Genomic DNA, 17,356 nt, shown 5'->3' with positions numbered 1-17,356 from the left:
GCGAAAATGATAAGATTTACCGTTTTTGTTTTTTGATTTAAGCTTAAAAATGGAATCTGTGGGCGATTTTTTAAAAACGTCGGAATCGCAGTCGGGCGTATGAACATCACGCCCGACCTACGGTTCCAGTGTATGAATATCACGCCCGACCTGTGGTTCGGGCGTGATAGCCTCATGCCCGCACCATAGGTCGGGCGTGATATTCATACGCCGGAACCGTAGGTCGGGCGTGATGTTCATATGCCCGACCTATGGTTCGAGCGTGATGTTCATACGTCCGAGGGGTTTTTGAAATTTTAAAAAAAATTATATTTACATTTTAATTAAATTGTTAAATGTTTAGATTAATTTGAGGTTTAATTTATATGTGAAATTTTGATATTAATTTGATTATAATTTATATGTTAAATTTTTAGATTAATTTAGTGTAATTTTGTAGATTTTTAGTTAAATTTTTGTAATTTTTCGTTTGTTTAATTTAGTTTAACTAAATCTTTATTTTGTTAAATTTTTATTTTGTTAATTCAAGTATTTACGGGTTTAATTCAATAGCGGACTAATTTTTTTACGAGTTTAATTCAACAACGGACTAATTTTTTTTACGTAACAGGTATTTACGGGTTTAATTCAATAGCGGACTAATTTTTTTTGCCCTTCCGACACGCGGGCGTGTGGTTATCACGCCCCACCGTGAGGTCGGGCGTGTGGCTATCACGCCTCACCGTGTGGTCGGGCGTGATAGCCCCACGCCTCACCTTGTGGTCGGGCGTGATAGCCCCACGCCTCACCTTGTGGTCGGGCATGTAGCTATCGCGCCCGACCACACGGAAGGGCATGGGGCTATCACGCCCGACCACACGGTGAGGCGTGATAGCCACACGCCCGCGTGTCGGTAGAGCAAAAAAAATAGCATTTTCCCACCCTTAACCCATGAAAGGGTATTTTCGTCCTTTCACGGGGTTAGGGGGTGGGAATTTGAGGCTGGGTATAACAACACCGTTAGTAAAACAATAATCAGAGAAAATTATGACCGGCCGCCGGCTGCTAGAGAGGTAAAAGTCGCAAGACCCCGGCCTCCAAAATCAACCGAGAAAGAAGAATCTAAATGGACGGACCTACATACCATATGTATGGTATAAAAATCTGCTATATAGACTGGACGCGGTTTGAAATCTTCCAACAGAAAAACCTGTCTTCTTTCCTCATCTCTTTTTCTTTTTCCTAAAAAATCTCATTCACAATTCATCATCACATAAGACCTGGTATGGTAAACCTTTTCTCATTCTCCTTTTTCTTTTTTTAACCTAATATCAGGAAAGAATCTGTCAAATTAATTGCAGGAGTTTTCTTTTGATTGATACGACATTTCCATATATTTGAAGGAGGATCAGGTCAAGATATTGTTGGGCTTTGCTTTATTTTTTGTATTTAGAAAGAAAGTTGCAGACTTTGTGAAATTGGATTGTGAAATTTTTAATTTTTTTTTTTTACATGTTTGAGAAGAAATGGAATGGTGTCATGTTTTAGATTGTTGTTGAGAAATGGGAAATAACTGTGTAGGAACAAGGGCTTCTCATACTTTGTTATGGCTCCGATCAACTGATAATTGTTGGATTATTCCTGCTAAGAACAAAGACATTAAATCTCTTCCTGTGACTCCAGAGAAAGAAATTTCTACTGATTTCCCAATTACTCAAAACAATCCGCCGGAGCAAATTAGGATACCTAAGGAGGAGATTAAAGTAACACCATCACGGCCACCACCTCCTCCGCCATCACAACCACCACCACCACCGCAACCTAAGGAAGACCCTGAGCCATTGCCATTACCATTACCACAACAACCAAAGCAAGACATAGTCACAGTATCAGAAGAGACTCCAGAGCCTCCGAGAAAGAAAAGGCCTAATGTTAAGAGATTATACAGTGCAGGGTTGCAAGCAGAATCGGTTTTAAGAACGAAAACCGGACATTTAAAGGAGCATTACAACTTAGGGAGAAAGCTTGGACATGGTCAATTTGGTACAACTTTTCTATGTGTTGAGAAAGGAACAGGAAAAGAGTATGCTTGTAAGTCGATTGCCAAACGAAAACTAACAACACAGGAAGATGTAGACGATGTTCGAAGAGAAATTCAGATAATGCATCATTTATCAGGCCATCCTAATGTTATATCCATCAAAGGAGCTTATGAAGATGCTGTAGCTGTTCATGTTGTGATGGAATTGTGTGCTGGAGGCGAACTTTTCGATAGGATTGTTAAGCGAGGACATTATTCCGAAAAGAAGGCTGCTCAACTTACTAGAACTATAGTTGGTGTTGTTGAAGCTTGTCATTCTTTAGGAGTTATGCATAGAGATCTCAAGCCTGAGAATTTCCTCTTTGTCAATGACCAAGAGGATTCACCTCTTAAGGCTATAGATTTCGGGTTATCTATGTTCTTCAAACCTGGTATGGTTCATCAGTTTTCGCTTTACTGACTTTTATTTTGATAATGTTAATATTATCTCATGATCCCTGCCCTGCTTAATTACAGGGGAGATTTTCAATGATGTGGTGGGAAGTCCATACTATGTAGCTCCTGAAGTTCTGAAAAAGCGATATGGTCCCGAAGCTGATGTATGGAGTGCTGGAGTTATGATTTACATTCTCCTCTGTGGAGTACCTCCATTTTGGGCTGGTAAGATATGTTGTTTCTTAGCTTCCTATCAACTATGTTGCACGGACACTCCTGTTTAGTAGTGTTTATTGCATTTCGTGTCTATATCTTTCAGTTTCCATATCCGTGCAACATAGCTTATCAATATTAGTTTCATATGCTTAATGTTGTACTTATCCCATATTTATATGATATAGAAACTGAGCAGGAAATATTTGATGAGGTATTACGCGGTGAGCTTGATTTCTCCACTGATCCATGGCCTAACATTTCTGAAAGTGCAAAAGATTTAGTTAGGAGAATGCTTATTAGAGATCCGAAAAGGCGAATTAGAGCACATGAAGTTCTATGTAAGTTTGTTGTTATGCATACTGCTAGTTTAATTTTGCATGAGGAAGTGTAATTTTGGGAATGTTGATTCATTCGGTTCAGGTCACCCTTGGGTTCAGGAAGATGGAGTGGCTCCTGATAAGCCTCTTGATTCTGCAGTGTTAAGTAGGTTGAAGCAGTTTTCTGCTATGAACAAGCTACAGAAAATGACTCTCAGGGTATATGATTTTATGTCTGTCTATGTTGTGTTGTTAAAGTTTGGAACTTTTTCCTCAAAAAATCACCCTTTTGAGAATTGAGTGTATTAGGTGATTGCTGAGAACCTATCAGAAGAAGAAATTGCTGGCTTAACAGAAATGTTTAAGATGATAGACACAGATGGAAGTGGCCAAATTAGTTTTGAAGAACTCAAAGTTGGACTCAAAAAATTTGGTGCCAATCTGAATGAGTCTGAAATTTATGATCTAATGCAGGCGGTTAGTACTTATTTTCATTAAATTTAAATCAAAACTTTTTCAATATATATATATATTAGTAAAGTTGTGGTTTTGCAGGCTGATATTGATAATAGTGGGACAATAGATTATGGGGAGTTCATAGCAGCAACATTACATGTAAACAAAGTAGAAAAAGGAGATCATCTACTTGCAGCCTTCTCTTACTTTGACAAAGATGGAAGTGGATACATTACTCTTGATGAGCTTCAACAAGCTTGTATCGAATTCGGCATGGAGGATATTCACCTCGAAGAAATGATGCAAGAAATCGATCAAGATAATGTAAGTAATTATATTCCGTTATTTCATAAATGAAACTAAATTATTAAATTTTAATTTTCTTATTTTATTTTATTTTATTTTAGGATGGACGAATAGACTACAATGAGTTTGTGGCGATGATGAGAAAAGGAAATAATGGAATTGGTAAGAATAGTAAAGATGGTACAAGTTTTAGTATTGGTTTTAGAGAGGCTTTACAAGTTTGTTGATCAAATTTCATTTCTGTATATATTATCACCATCATGTCTTTTTTTGTAGCCTAAGTTTTAAAAATGCAACCTTTCAGCTAAGTTTTCCTTTTCTGGGGTTTGTTTATAAAAATCATTGAATCTAATTTTCTTTCGTCCCCTCACACAAAACTAAGCATTGTGTTGGACAAGGATATACTGATATATTTTCTTTTTCTTGCCGTAGAATATATGTCTCTGCCCTGGTAGTCATATGTTCTCAAACTTTAGAATATTTCACAAAGGTTAGTGAATTGTATGTTCTTTAATAAAAACATTAAATTTTACATTTCATGTCCCTTTAATTTGTATATAAAAACTTACTAGAATGTAAATATGACACAAAAAAAAAAAAACAGTTGATTTTTATGACTTTGTGATGAAAGCTAAAAGTCCGATGATGTGTGGATCATCCAAACTTATCCAGAATAAATCCAGAAAACACAAAAAGCAAGAAAACACAATAGCACTTGTTCATCGCCATATGAAATTCAAGCTTAGGCGGATACTTTAAAATTTGAATGGTTTATGAGCGTCGTATAACCATCCTCAAATGTCATTATCTCGCTTTTTTTGAGCTAAAATGTTGCTCTTTACCCCATAGAAGAAGAAAATTTGGGAGAGACGACGAATGTTTGTTTATTTTGGGGCATTTATCTACTGTTTTGGTATTAAATGTTTGCAAGAGTTAATTTTGTTGAGAGAATGAGGCTGAGCTTGACATAAGAAGACAGTGGGGACTGGTTGAGAGACAAATGGGTGAATTTTGGAAGGTTTTCCAAGTTCATGGTTTACCCTTGCACACAGGCAGAGTCAGACTATATGTCTACTGCAATCTCAGAAAATGGAACCACATCTCACCCAAACAATGAGAGCCAAGGAATGTTAGCTCTTTCATCCAAACTAGTCCCATTGTGGATTAAAAAAAATTGGTTTGAGCAAAACAAGAAAGAAGGAGCAATTGTTATAAATACTTGGTCTCTCCTTTGCATTTCCAGATGAGAGTTAGCTTTATTTCATGCCAAATAAAAAAAATTGGGATTATAAATTTCATTCCCAACATTTTGGTTTACATTGGATGGATAGCTAAAGGTTTATTTTCTTAGTCAAAGGCAGGATTCATCAATTGTCGTGACATATTTTATGCCGCAAGGAACAACATAAACTGCAGTTTTCGATCAGATTTTGAATCGCCCCACAAGTAGCCACATTTCCACTTCCGAAGAAAGGTATTGATATTTGCGAAATGTAACTCTTGCCGAAGAACTTCCTTGTGAGGTGTCGTTATGATCAGCGGGGAAAGCTCTGATGCCAAAGTCAGTATCGATATATGAGAGTAATGATAATTCACAAAAGCACTTTAGTCATACCTCGAATACCTTGAGATTGATGTCTTTATATGGGATTTTGTAACCTCTAGTTATTAATGGTGTAGTATATGAACAGTCTGCTATTAATGCTCTTTAACACATTAATTTCTCATTCCCTCGATTTGTCCGTTCATGCCATTAAGGCCTTTAATCGAATTAACCTTTGGTTATCCCGGAGGACCTTCTAAACGGTTATAAGTGCAGATCTTATCAATTTGGCAGATCTGAATCTGCACTCCATTTAGCAGATGCTCATTCCAGGTGGGTTTGAGTCCACGCCACGTGGCTAGGCATTATGCTGATAAACACATCTTTCTTCTTATTATTACATTTTGGCCCCAAGGATAACATACGGATGTTATCAGAAGCCTGTTGAAACACAATTTTCCACAGAGTTTTTGAATATGACAAAAATAAGTTAATCAAAACCTCAAATAAACAAACTAAGGCTCAAATTGGTTTATTTACTAATCTTGTGTGTTGAGTGTATTGAACTAAGTTGTAGCAAGGTAAAACAGAAGAGGCATGAGATAAATAAAGCTTCAGTATTTGTCCGAAAGACCATATTCACATCCGAAGTTCGAAGACAGAGGGGATAAACAGTTAGCATGCTTATTCCCAAGGATTGATCTAAAAGCATAAGTAATACAGTGGGGACGTCAGGTCAAAAGACAAAAAAGGTGGCAGAATTACACGACCCAAGATTGAAGTTGTGAATGTGTGGTAGACCTTTCCACCTACCAGACAAAAAGGTGTCAGGAGCGGACAAGACAACCTCCGTTCTATCAGAACGGTAACTTCAATTTCAAATGGATCTCTTGATTCCATCTGCCTATAAATAGAAGCTCACAAGCTCCACTTGAAGCGAGCGAAATCTAAAAGCTCTCAAGCAAAATCAATCTTCAAAAGCAATATTCAACCACTCAAGCATTGTTCTTATTTTTATTCGTCCAAGGATATTGTTTAGATCTTCATTGTATTTCTTGCAAAAGAAAAATCATTGTTCATAATATTTTTCATCGGAAGCTCTGTTGTTTGCTTCGGTAATAGGCAAGCAATAGAAGTATAGATAGCTGAGTGATTGTAGAGGAAGGTACTTTACAGAGGCTCTATCTATTTGTATAAGGTTTGCGCTCTATCTCCGAAAGAGTGCTTTAGTGGATTAAAGCCCAGAAGAAGGTATTCTGGGGACTGGACGTAGGGTGGAGGCCGAACAGGATAAGTTTGCTGAGTAACTATTTCCTAATATCTGACCTACTGCTTCTGATTATTTACATGCTATAACTGATCTTGCATAAAACCGTGCATCCACTTCTACCTCGTCATTTATTTATTGGAGCAGTGCATTGTATTCTGTCATCTGATAAATTTAACATCAAAGCTCAAAAGGCAATAATTGAGATGAGAACTGTAAGGGAAAACAGTTTCCTCTGTCTACCTTAAGCCAATTATTGAGCATTCCGCGAATCTTGTGTTGACTAAGTGATAATTTATTAAAACGCTAAAATTACCCAATAGTTCCATTCACCACCCCTTTGGAACTAATACTATCTCACTAGGGAACAACAAAGCCCCCCTACAAAGTCATCTAAGCCTTTTAGGGTTGTTCATATTCGAGGAAGGCCTAGGGCATTTATTACTCTATCAGGCGCGATTTTCATTGCCACCCAAATGCCAACACGTGGCTTACCTGACCTGTCTTCCGAAGCGCCAACGACACTCTTTCTTATAAAAGGGGCTTGTTTTTCATTTGGGGACTTCTCTTCTACGTTGCTTCTTCAGTTGTTCTGGCCATTTTATGGTTTTAGAAGTTTTCTTCCTTCTTCTTGAAGCTTTTTCCTTGCAAACTCCGAGTTATTTCATGTAAGTGCTCCTATCCTAGTCTATATGAACGTTTTCCTTTAAGCATTTACATAATTATGAGCCAAAGTAGTACTATAGAATTGTCTGGGGAAGGTTCTGAGGAAACCCAAGTGGATTTACAAACTCATTTGGTGCCTCCACCTACTTTCACTCATGCTGAGACTCTTAACCCAGTGTCTAAGGAAAGGGAAGAAGCTAGTTCTTCGACTTCTAAAAGAAAAAGAGTAAAGGCCCTAAGGATGGAGATCACGGGGTCTGTAGTTACCCAATGAGTTATTAATGTCCTCAAGAGTCTGTACTCCTGGTTAAAAGACCTGGAGTGCGTGGTGCCGAGTCCTCAACAATGTCCAGCTCAACCACCTAGCGGGTGTTTTACGGTCTATATGAGTCATATAGAGAGAGGATTCCAATATCCGGTGCCCAAGATGATAAGCAACATCTTGGACTCCTTTAGGATACATATTGGCCAGCTCTATCCTAACGGTTTGTCGGATATCTTGTGCGATTCATATGTTGCAGTGAATCTTGGGGTTCAATTGAGCCATCGTGTCTTCCGTTCGCTTCACGCGGTAACCAAGCGGCAAGTAGAGGACCATCTTTCCTTTCAACTAAAGAAAGGATACAGACCCTTCCATGATGTCGGGTAGGAGTTCTCGATCAAGAGTATCCTTTGTAGGAGAAGGGCTTCAGGAACGCTCCTTTGTTGTCTTAGTGGATTCCCGGTTGGATTCTGTTGCGTGCACATGCCTATTTCGAAGGTCCTCATTTGCTTTCCGTAATTGACGCTTGAGGTCGACCATTTCCCACTCATGAGCGGCCTTTGCATCATCCATCTCTCTTTGCATAGCCACTAAATTCTGGCTAAACCTCTGAGATACTTCTTGTGCCAGAAGCTGGTAGGGTTGGCGCTCTGCCTCCTGAATAACCTCCTCTTCGCGATTGCGATGAATTTCTGATTGAACTCGACTGGATGCAGCCATCCTTGAATGATCTGATTTATCGTTGAGAACTCAGATCCACGCTTACCGCACTAATGATAACTGGTTACCTAATATTGCTTATGTGTCCAAATCACCTTTCTAATCTAACGTCATATATAACCTGTAAAACAACAATGTAGGTCGAATGGGGCCGGAATCCGATGAATCCACTCTGATGCCTAAAATCAGTTTGTGATTTAGACCAAATAGAAGGGTATGAACTAGTAGTGAGATAGTAGTTAATGTACCATTTCTTGTGTCTATACCTGCTTATATATAAGGTTTTTAGGTTAAGCCATTCTCTAATTAGGAATCCTTATGAGTTGAGGATATCTGTGTCCCTCAAGGAATCTAAGTCATGAGAGGAATCCTTTGTCATGTAGGATTCTAGAAGATTCCTCCGTCTAAGAAAGTCGAAGCTCTAATCGTGCATTGTGCAAGCTCATTCGCATGTGTCTTTTAATCTCAAAAAGGGTGGAGCTAACGTCATTCATGTGATGTCATTTTGCATGATATCACGTGTAATTTTTTTTTAATTCGTGCAATGTTTTTTTAATACGTGTAATGTTTAATATATGACAGTGTTAATTATATGCATTTTATGATGACTAAATACAAAAAATTTATAATTATAATTTAATATTTAAATGTACAACACATAATAATAAGGGTAATAATTTATTAGTCCTCTAGTTTTTACCTAACACACTGTTTAGTCCTCCTATTTTGAAAAACGCATTTTAAGGTCCCTATCTTTTACCAATATTAACCATGTGGTCCTTTTATCTATTTTTTTAGATTTTTAACCGAACATATCTTAACTTTTAGGACAATCACAGTACAATACAAGTTGACCATGTTACTTTGTTATTTTATATATGTTTATTTATGCTAAAATATAACGGTTACAAGTCTAAAAAAACTAGACAAAAGGACTAAAGGGTTAATATTGGCAAAAGCTAGGGACCTTATAATGTGTTTTTCAAAATAGGGGGACTAAACAGTGTGTTAGGTAAAAACTAGGGGACTAATAAATTATCTACCCTAATAATAATATAAGTATCATTATAATTTTTAATAACAATTTGAATCATATGAATGAGTTTGAATCGTATGAAGTGTGATGAAATTTTTTCTTTATTGTTTAATGTAAACGTATTACACAACTTTAAAAAATATTTAAAATTTTTAAAAAATATTATTTTGCCTTGCAACATCTTTACTCCAAGGTTTCAGATTCCATTGGAGTTGGATTTTCTGAAGCACTCTAAAAATAGAATGCCATTGGAGATGACATAAAACACCAGTTTATATACCCATTTTACAAGTGATATCTTTCCTAGGTGTGATTCGAATCACTAGTTCTATTTAATCGCTAGTTCTATCCTTGTGGGACTCAAGAAGATATAAAAATAAGGTTTTAAAGCACTTAGTTAATTTTTTTTACCAATTCTCAAGCTTCAATCAAGTTCAACATCACATTTATAAATTTACAAACTTAGATCAAGTCCAACAATCTCTTTGGGTTGTCCATCAAATTCAATTAATCACTTTCATGTGTTATCAACTAAAGGTATTTTTATATAGGCTTAATTTAAAAAAAAAATATCTATATGATTTCATGTTTTTGCATATTAGTAACAGTGATTTTTTTTGCTCCAAAATAAATCATAAAGTTTTGCACCGTTAGCAAAATTAAGATAAATCCCTTGACACTGCTAGATTGCTGACATGACAAGAGGTATTTTTTAGAATATTTTTTTTTACTTTTCCTACAGTTTTCTTCTTGTTCTCTCTTTCTTCTTTGAAAATATATATTTGGATGAAAGGAAGCGCAGGAATAGGGTTAGACTATACTTGCTTTGTTTTTGACAAAGTAAGCTTTACTTAACAAAGTAAAGCTTACTTTGTCAAAAACAAAATAAGCATAGAAGACATCGGAAAAAAAACCAATTTTACATTTAACGTGACAAATGTTAGCCTACTTACATTTTATGATTCATTAGTAAGGGATAGAAAGTAACTTTTGGAAGTGTTTTTTAATTAAAATTGAAACTCAATAGAAAAAAAAAAACAAAAAAGAGAAAGAATGGTAGAATTTGTATTCAAGAATGTAAAAAGGAACAAGTCAGTGTATTCACTTCATAGAAATGCTCATCCTTCTTTATCATAAACATATATGATATCTCCCTCTCTCTCCCTTGATTGAGTAGTGACAGGGTGTCACTAACTTATTCACCAATTGAAATTTTCCAATCTTTTAAGAGGAGATTTTGTCACTTCTTCATGATTCTTTCTTTCATATATACTTCTGGCCCCTGTTTATCCCATCCCATCCCATTTGCTGTCTCGTCTCTTTCAACGGTTCAAACTTCACTACTCTTGTTACTGTCCAAGGTTTGCTTTCCTCTTCTTTGTATTTATTCTCTTTCTTTTTCCTTCCCCTTTCTGTAAAGATTACTACTTTTTTTGGTATGTTTTTATGTTTTGGTTCGTGGGTTATTGCTGAATTGAATTTTCTCTTATTTGTTTTTTGGGATCGTTTTTTTTTTAAAAATTGTTTGGAGAATTCCTGACAGGATGGGTAAAAGGGAAAGAATTTTGCTTTAATTATGTATAGATTCTTCTTCTTTCTTTTATCTTCCCCTTTCTGTAAAGATTACTACTTTTTTTTTTCTTTGCTAAGATTTTATGTTTTGGTTGGTGGATGTACTGCTGAATTTGATTTTCTATTTTGGGGTTTTTGTGATCCGGTTTTTTTTTAATTGTTTGAAGAATTGTTGACAGGATGAGTAAAAGGGAAAGGATTTTGCTTTATTTATTTACAGATTTGTCTTGCCTTTTTAATAAATTCATTCAGTTGTCGCTTTGAATTTGAAGTTCTTGATCTTGTTTGTCCTCTATTTGGTTGCTGAGAAGTTTATCTAAATTTTGAAATTTGACTTTGAAATTGAACTTCTTACTTAGTTTCCTTAGTTTTTGAATTTGTGGGATCTGTATGTTGTTAGCTTGATTGCTGCAACTTCAGCTTTGAAATACATTTGATTGCTGTTCATTCTGTGGTTTTGAGTAATAAATGTTCCTTTAACGAGAATGTAAGTTTGAGGTAGTTGGGTCTTTAACTTTGTTAATGCGTTTGTATTGCAATTTTTGCAGATTGAGATTCTGTTAAGGAATGGAGACTACATTGAAGGATGTGAGTGTCAATGAGGAATCATATCCCGAACCGTCTGCTGTGAAACAAGAAACAAATCCTACCAATGATCAGGAACCTGTTGAAGCCAATCATCTTGATGATTCCGTTGCTGCAGCAATTAATACCAAAGCGATTGTTTCTGTAATTAAACACTCCAAGTCCTTCAAGGTACCATTTACCTAATTCTGTCTGAGATATATTACCTTTTTTCTAAATAAGAATTTGAATTTTGTTCTTGTGTATGTTTTAGGGAACAAGTAGTTATGGTTCAAAGAAGCACAAACTTCCCAAGGATAAACCCAATCTGAAAAGCCTCAACTCACTTCCTCGTAACCGAAAGCCATCACTTTCTGAAAGTCTTTCTTTCCCAGCTAAAGGACTTGGTGGGGACAACATGAGGAAGAGCGTTGATGTGCAGCAAACGAGAAGTGTGGTCAAACATTCCCAAGATGATGGTCGAAAAAGTCAGCTAGCTTCAAATGGAACAATCAATTCTCGTCTTACTCAAAGTAGTAGGCGTGTGAACTCAAAGGATCCAAAAGGCAATGATGTTAAAGCTTTTTCTCCGAAAGCATCTTCAAACAAAGAACAAGCTGCTCTAACTTGTTTGAATGCGTCCATTGATAGCCCTCCTGCTGAGTAAGTCATGAAGCCATGCCGAAGATCCTTGATAAAGATAATCTTTGAGTATATTATAGTTTCAATGGAATTTGTTGTTTGGTGCAATCATGTAGAAATCTGTTAACAGTTGTTGGCTATTTGTGTAATTGCAGGTCAACTGATCAAAATTCAAAATCTGAAGCTGCTATAATCCGGAGAAAAGAAGATGATGACGTGCATTCAACCACCTCGTATTACTCTTTCTTAGACTGCATTCTTTACAAGTCAATTTTTTGTATGCTGTCCAACTTTTTATTATTATTATTCCAGAAGTGCAACTCATTGTTCACGGAGAACTAGCGGGTCTGGATTTTCATTCAGGTTGGAGGAGCGTGCAGAAAAGCGGAAGGAGGTTATCAATTTGTTTTCTCTTTTGTGGTTATTTAATACTTATATACAGTAGTTGTTAATATTCAAAATAATTTGGTTTATCAGTTTTACTCGAAGCTAGAAGAGAAGATACATGCTAAAGAAATAGAAAAAAGTAACCTGCAAGAGATGTCCAAGGTATCATTTCATTTGAAAGTTTGTTTTTCTTTCAATCTTTACAATGTATTATGGTTGAAACGCAGGAGAGCCAGGAAGCGGAAATCAGGAAACTAAGAAAGAGCTTGACATTTAAAGCTACACCCATGCCCAGTTTCTACAAAGAGCCTCCTCCAAAAGTTGAGCTGAAAAAGGTAACCGTGGGAAAATTTTACTTAGTCTTTCTGTCACCATTCACATAATGGAATTATAGAATGATTAAGGCCATGTGGTGTTTTCGGTGGCATGTTGTGGAATTTCTAGACAATAGCATGTGGATACTTGTGTCTGCTCTGCAATATACTATGTTAAAAGAAGAATGTATCTATCTCGATTAGGTCCAAGTTTAAATTACTGTCTTCAAAATGATTTCTTTTATATGTCCAAAAGAAACAAATGCTTTTTTTGTTGAATCTGCACATAAAACTTCATTAAGCTAATATCTTTCTAATTCTTCCAGATACCAACCACTCGAGCCAAATCACCAAAGTTTGGTAGGCACAAGACTTTAGCTACTTCAGCATCTTCCGCTACCCAAGAGATAACTAATTCCCCTAAAGGAATTCAAAGAAATGCTCACAAAGAATCAGCAACCTCCAAAACATCAATCCGGAAGTCCCAACCCAAGAATCAACAACCTAAACCAAAACCAGCTGAAGAAAAGCAAATGATGTCCGAGAATGGAACTGAACCCTTGCCTGAAAATAAATCAACTCATTCAACCAACCATGATCTTATGCTGCAAGAAGTCACAGTTGGAGGGTGACAACATTGAATCATATAACTTGTATCTATAGGTTTTGTTTGTGAATAGTCTATTTGGTTGAATTATGGGGTTATGACAAATTTTTTTTTTTTTTTGGTTACTTTGTGATAGTAATATAAAAATTGATATTCTTTTAATTTGTTAAATTGTATTCATGAATTTAACACTACTTGTGTTTTGCGGTTCCATGGACTAGTTTATGTAAGAATTCAGGTTTGTAGAGATTTTCTTGTCATTCAATGTTTGAATTTTTCCAAATTAAAGACATTTTTTTTTTCAGAAAACAACTGTTAAACAAAGAATATATTCAATATATCACTATTAGTAGTACGTGACTACAACAAGATGATTGTTTATCTCTCTAAATAGCAAGGATTAAACCTTTGTCTCGGGTAAAAATGGGACTTAATTTCATGGTTGGTCATGGTTGAAAAATAATTTCAACCAAGGGGTTGTTTCTCAACCACGGTTGAGAAACGTAACCATTCCGGCGCACCTGACGCCGGAATGGTTACTGTTGTCCTCAAAACAGACTCTAGCAAGTGCACTAGATACAAGTAATAAAATGATAAGTAGAGTATCGTCTCCTCAGAGATTGATGACCAATTTTTACTGAAAAAACCTTGTAGAACAGTGTGTTCGTGGTATTTGATTTTCTTTAGTTGAGAAATGATTTGATTAAATACTAAATGTAAAGATTCAATCTCAGAAAATGTGTTTTGGTGATGATAAAAAGAGAGAACAGGCCAGCCAAAGCGGAACAGGTTACATTCAGCATCTAATATCCTATTTATTCATGAATGTCATAAAGTGAAGTTAAGGTCTATGTTTTAAAGCTCACTTAAGTCAACTTCCGTGTGTTCTTAAGATTCTAAGACTTACTACAACATTAAGCGTCCTTAACGTTGGTTCTTTCTTGCATTACGAGCGAAACAACATTTCTATCTAGAAAACCCTTGATACAATCCCCTTATATTCCTATTTCGGGTCTTGGAAGTTTGATAAAAAGATCCATGAATATGAAAGTAGTTCCCTATCATTCATCATTCACTAAGATAGATGCATATAATCATGCGAATAAGAACTTTATCAAACACATCAACATGTATTAACATTCATTCATAAAAAGGAAATAGATAACTTACATAACCAGCCCATGCTGGCCTAGCCCATTCAAAACGACTACTCACTCATGGTGCGGAGTGAACAACCTGAGCTAAATCTACGAGACTCCATGGAAGGAGTCATCATTTCTTTCCTTGAGAGCTTCTTCTCTCGAAATTGTTCAGTATCAAAAGTATATCTTTCTTTTCCTCCACTACCGATATAACTAGGAGGGAAAAAGATAAAGACTACGCAAAAATAAACTAAAATATTACAATGGAAAGATTGTTCAAAAAGAGATGGGATATTGTTTTTGGTGCTAAAAGTGGTGGTATAATCTTTGACTCTTGAACACTCAAGAGTCAAAATGTCTTGTCATCATGCTTCTTCTGGCCGCATATTCCTGCCCGCTTCCTCACGTCGCTGTCCTTCATCTGATCGCAGCGTTACCCGTTGGTTCATAGCAAGCTCCTCTCCTCTTGGGAGACGCAAAACAAGCTGCATAACATCCTTTTTGACTTGATCAATGCAAATCTGCATAAAACACCAATTAGTCCTTCATTCAAACAAGATTAAACCTTTATTAACCCCATTTTATCACATATGGTATGCTTAAGTATGATCAATTTCGTGCCTATCAAATACCCCCAAATTAAATCTTTGCTTGTCCTCAAGTAAACAGAGTAGAAAACAAATAAAAGAATAAGGAAGAATTGAGAAAAGAAAGAATAGGATAAGATGAGAAAAACTGGAGAAAATAGGAAAGATGACATAACACAAGAATAGTTGTCGGAAAAGATTATGACAACCAGCAGAACTCATTTATGCAAAGAAACATTTAAAAGTGTGGTTAGACCAGGTCCAAAACCTGCATTCCCAAATCAAGAAATTCTTCAAAGCTTAAGATTTACTTCAACTTTCAGTTGAACAACCTGTTCACCCTAAATGCCTCACCAAGGAAGGGATGTTTCACTCACTCTCGAATGACATTCGTAGCCATAAGGAAGAGAATGCAACTTCACTCCTCAGCTCAGTACACACATCAGTAGGGTGTGAATTTGCTTATTGGTCCTATTTCTATGGATTAAAATTTTCCAAACAAAGTCTAATGGTCTTTAAGGGTTGTAATGTTGGGTTAAGGTGGAGGTATGGAAGTGAATGGCTTTTTAAGTGTAAGAATTATGTCCTCATTCAATTTCAGCTTACTCTGCACTTAAATGACTTTTGTCTTAACCTACAACTCTGCACACCTTGTTTAACACATTATTTACCCAAATCTCCCATTAAACACACCAATAAACAACCGATCCCAGTATTTCTTTTTGGGCACACGATGTGATCGTGTGCAATGAATCAGAAGGTGTTCTTATTGATTCAGCAAGTGGTTCCCCTCCTGATCATTATCCCTTATATGTCATCATTTCACAATTTTATCTTTATACGCACAAATTTTTTTCTCAGAAATTCATATTTCTTTAACTAAAACAGCTTGTTATGAGGCATGAGACAGATTCATGGTGTTTTGGGATCAAAGTGAAGGAAATGTGGTTATTATTGGTGAAGTTATCGAAAGAAAAGGTTAGGCTCAAGTGGTTTATCCTATAATGTAGGTGCAATGCACGGGTCATGTCTTTGATGGATTGAGTTGGGTGCCTAAGTGCCTTTTTCATTCAATGTTTTTCCAAAATCTTTCCATGTTAACAGGGCTACCAAAGCAAATTCTCCCTAATGATAATATGTACTAGCCCACTATCAAAGAATAAACGCATTTACATGCTAACATGGGCTCAAATTCTCACAGTTTGGGGCTTTTCATGCATTAGAGCTTAAGGTACTACGAGTGAATTTTGAGTTAAAGCTTAAAATTTTTAGAACTTCTGAAATTTGGGACCTAGAATTACTGCTGGGTGTCACCACACATTTTAAACACAAGCATGCAAATATTTATCAATTTAAAATTACTTCTGTAACTAACAAAAGAGGAACTAGTTGTTCACGGGATGGAACAACCAGCTTTAAACAATTATCAACTGAGGACAAACAAAAATTTAATTTTTTATGCCAAGTAGACTCACAGGGGCTCACAGGGGCAAGTTAGTATCCTCTAAACATATCATAGCGACAATTGTACAAGCATTTATCATGTTATGGTATTAAGATATTGTAATAAACATTGTAATCCCCCACCTCCAAATTAAAACAGAACATTGTCCTCAATGTTAACTTCAGAAGGCACAGGGAATATGCATAACATGATCATAGTGGAGCTAAACAATAAAATGAAGGGTTATAGGTGTTACCAGATGCTTTTGGATAGCGACACACGAGGCTCAAACAAGCGGAGAAAGAGAGGAATCAACCTGATGCGAGTAAAAACATCAAATTTATGAAGACGATCATTCATGGAAAAGAGCTTCAAAGTCCTAGTTTTCAACCAGAAATGGAAGAAACAACCAGAAATTATAGTTCAAGCAGGAATCTTCATGAACAGCCTCTCAGTAGAACAGAACAGCTTAAACAACAGCATTTAACGGGTCATTTGGAAGGAAAACGGATAAACGCGCGGGTCGAGCAAGTTACAGGAGAGAGAAAGAGAGAAAAACGTAGAAAGCAAGACAGCTTTCCATCTTGCGCCAAGTGTAGGAGGATTGTTTATTTGTCCTTGTTTTTACCTTTTTGTGACTTTTTGCCCTTGTAATTAGGGTTGATGTAAGGGGAGTATAAATAGAAAGAATATTATTGTAATAGGTATCTCGGCATTACCGCCACCACTAGTTTTATATTCTGTTTTTATTTTCGTTGCAAGGATGTTTTTGGGAAGAACAAGCTGTTCACTCATGACAATGAGTGAGTAGTTCTTCTGCAGGCCTAGCCAGCCATTTAGACGGCGACTGTAA

At 36.2% G+C, this 17,356-nt stretch overlaps 2 protein-coding genes across 3 annotated transcripts; both read left to right on the top strand.

Annotated features, from left to right (window-relative positions):
- Positions 1-1,156: 1,156 nt before the first annotated feature.
- LOC136208811 (calcium-dependent protein kinase 26-like) lies at positions 1,157-4,102 on the top strand. The gene is made up of 7 exons (XM_066000057.1): positions 1,157-2,451; positions 2,537-2,680; positions 2,857-3,009; positions 3,092-3,207; positions 3,298-3,465; positions 3,544-3,768; positions 3,852-4,102. Exons 1-7 carry the CDS (start codon positions 1,542-1,544, stop codon positions 3,975-3,977), a joined length of 1,842 nt encoding a protein of 613 aa, XP_065856129.1. The 5' UTR covers positions 1,157-1,541; the 3' UTR covers positions 3,978-4,102.
- Positions 4,103-10,411: 6,309 nt separating this feature from the next.
- LOC136208812 (protein WVD2-like 4) lies at positions 10,412-13,579 on the top strand. 2 transcript variants are annotated; one of them, XM_066000058.1, is made up of 8 exons: positions 10,412-10,605; positions 11,365-11,572; positions 11,655-12,043; positions 12,178-12,255; positions 12,335-12,416; positions 12,500-12,571; positions 12,637-12,744; positions 13,050-13,579. In XM_066000058.1, exons 2-8 carry the CDS (start codon positions 11,384-11,386, stop codon positions 13,353-13,355), a joined length of 1,224 nt encoding a protein of 407 aa, XP_065856130.1. In that variant the 5' UTR covers positions 10,412-10,605; positions 11,365-11,383; the 3' UTR covers positions 13,356-13,579. The 2 variants fall into 2 exon arrangements, with proteins under 2 accessions (XP_065856130.1, XP_065856131.1); XM_066000059.1 differs by lacking the exon at positions 10,412-10,605 and adding an exon at positions 10,678-10,822.
- The last annotated feature ends 3,777 nt before the right edge of the window (positions 13,580-17,356 follow it).

This window comes from Euphorbia lathyris, chromosome 10 (genome assembly GCF_963576675.1).
Source record: "Euphorbia lathyris chromosome 10, ddEupLath1.1, whole genome shotgun sequence".
NCBI lineage: Eukaryota > Viridiplantae > Streptophyta > Magnoliopsida > Malpighiales > Euphorbiaceae > Euphorbia > Euphorbia lathyris.
The sequence above is the reverse complement of the archived record's forward strand: the minus strand, read 5'-3'. Positions and strand labels throughout refer to the sequence as shown.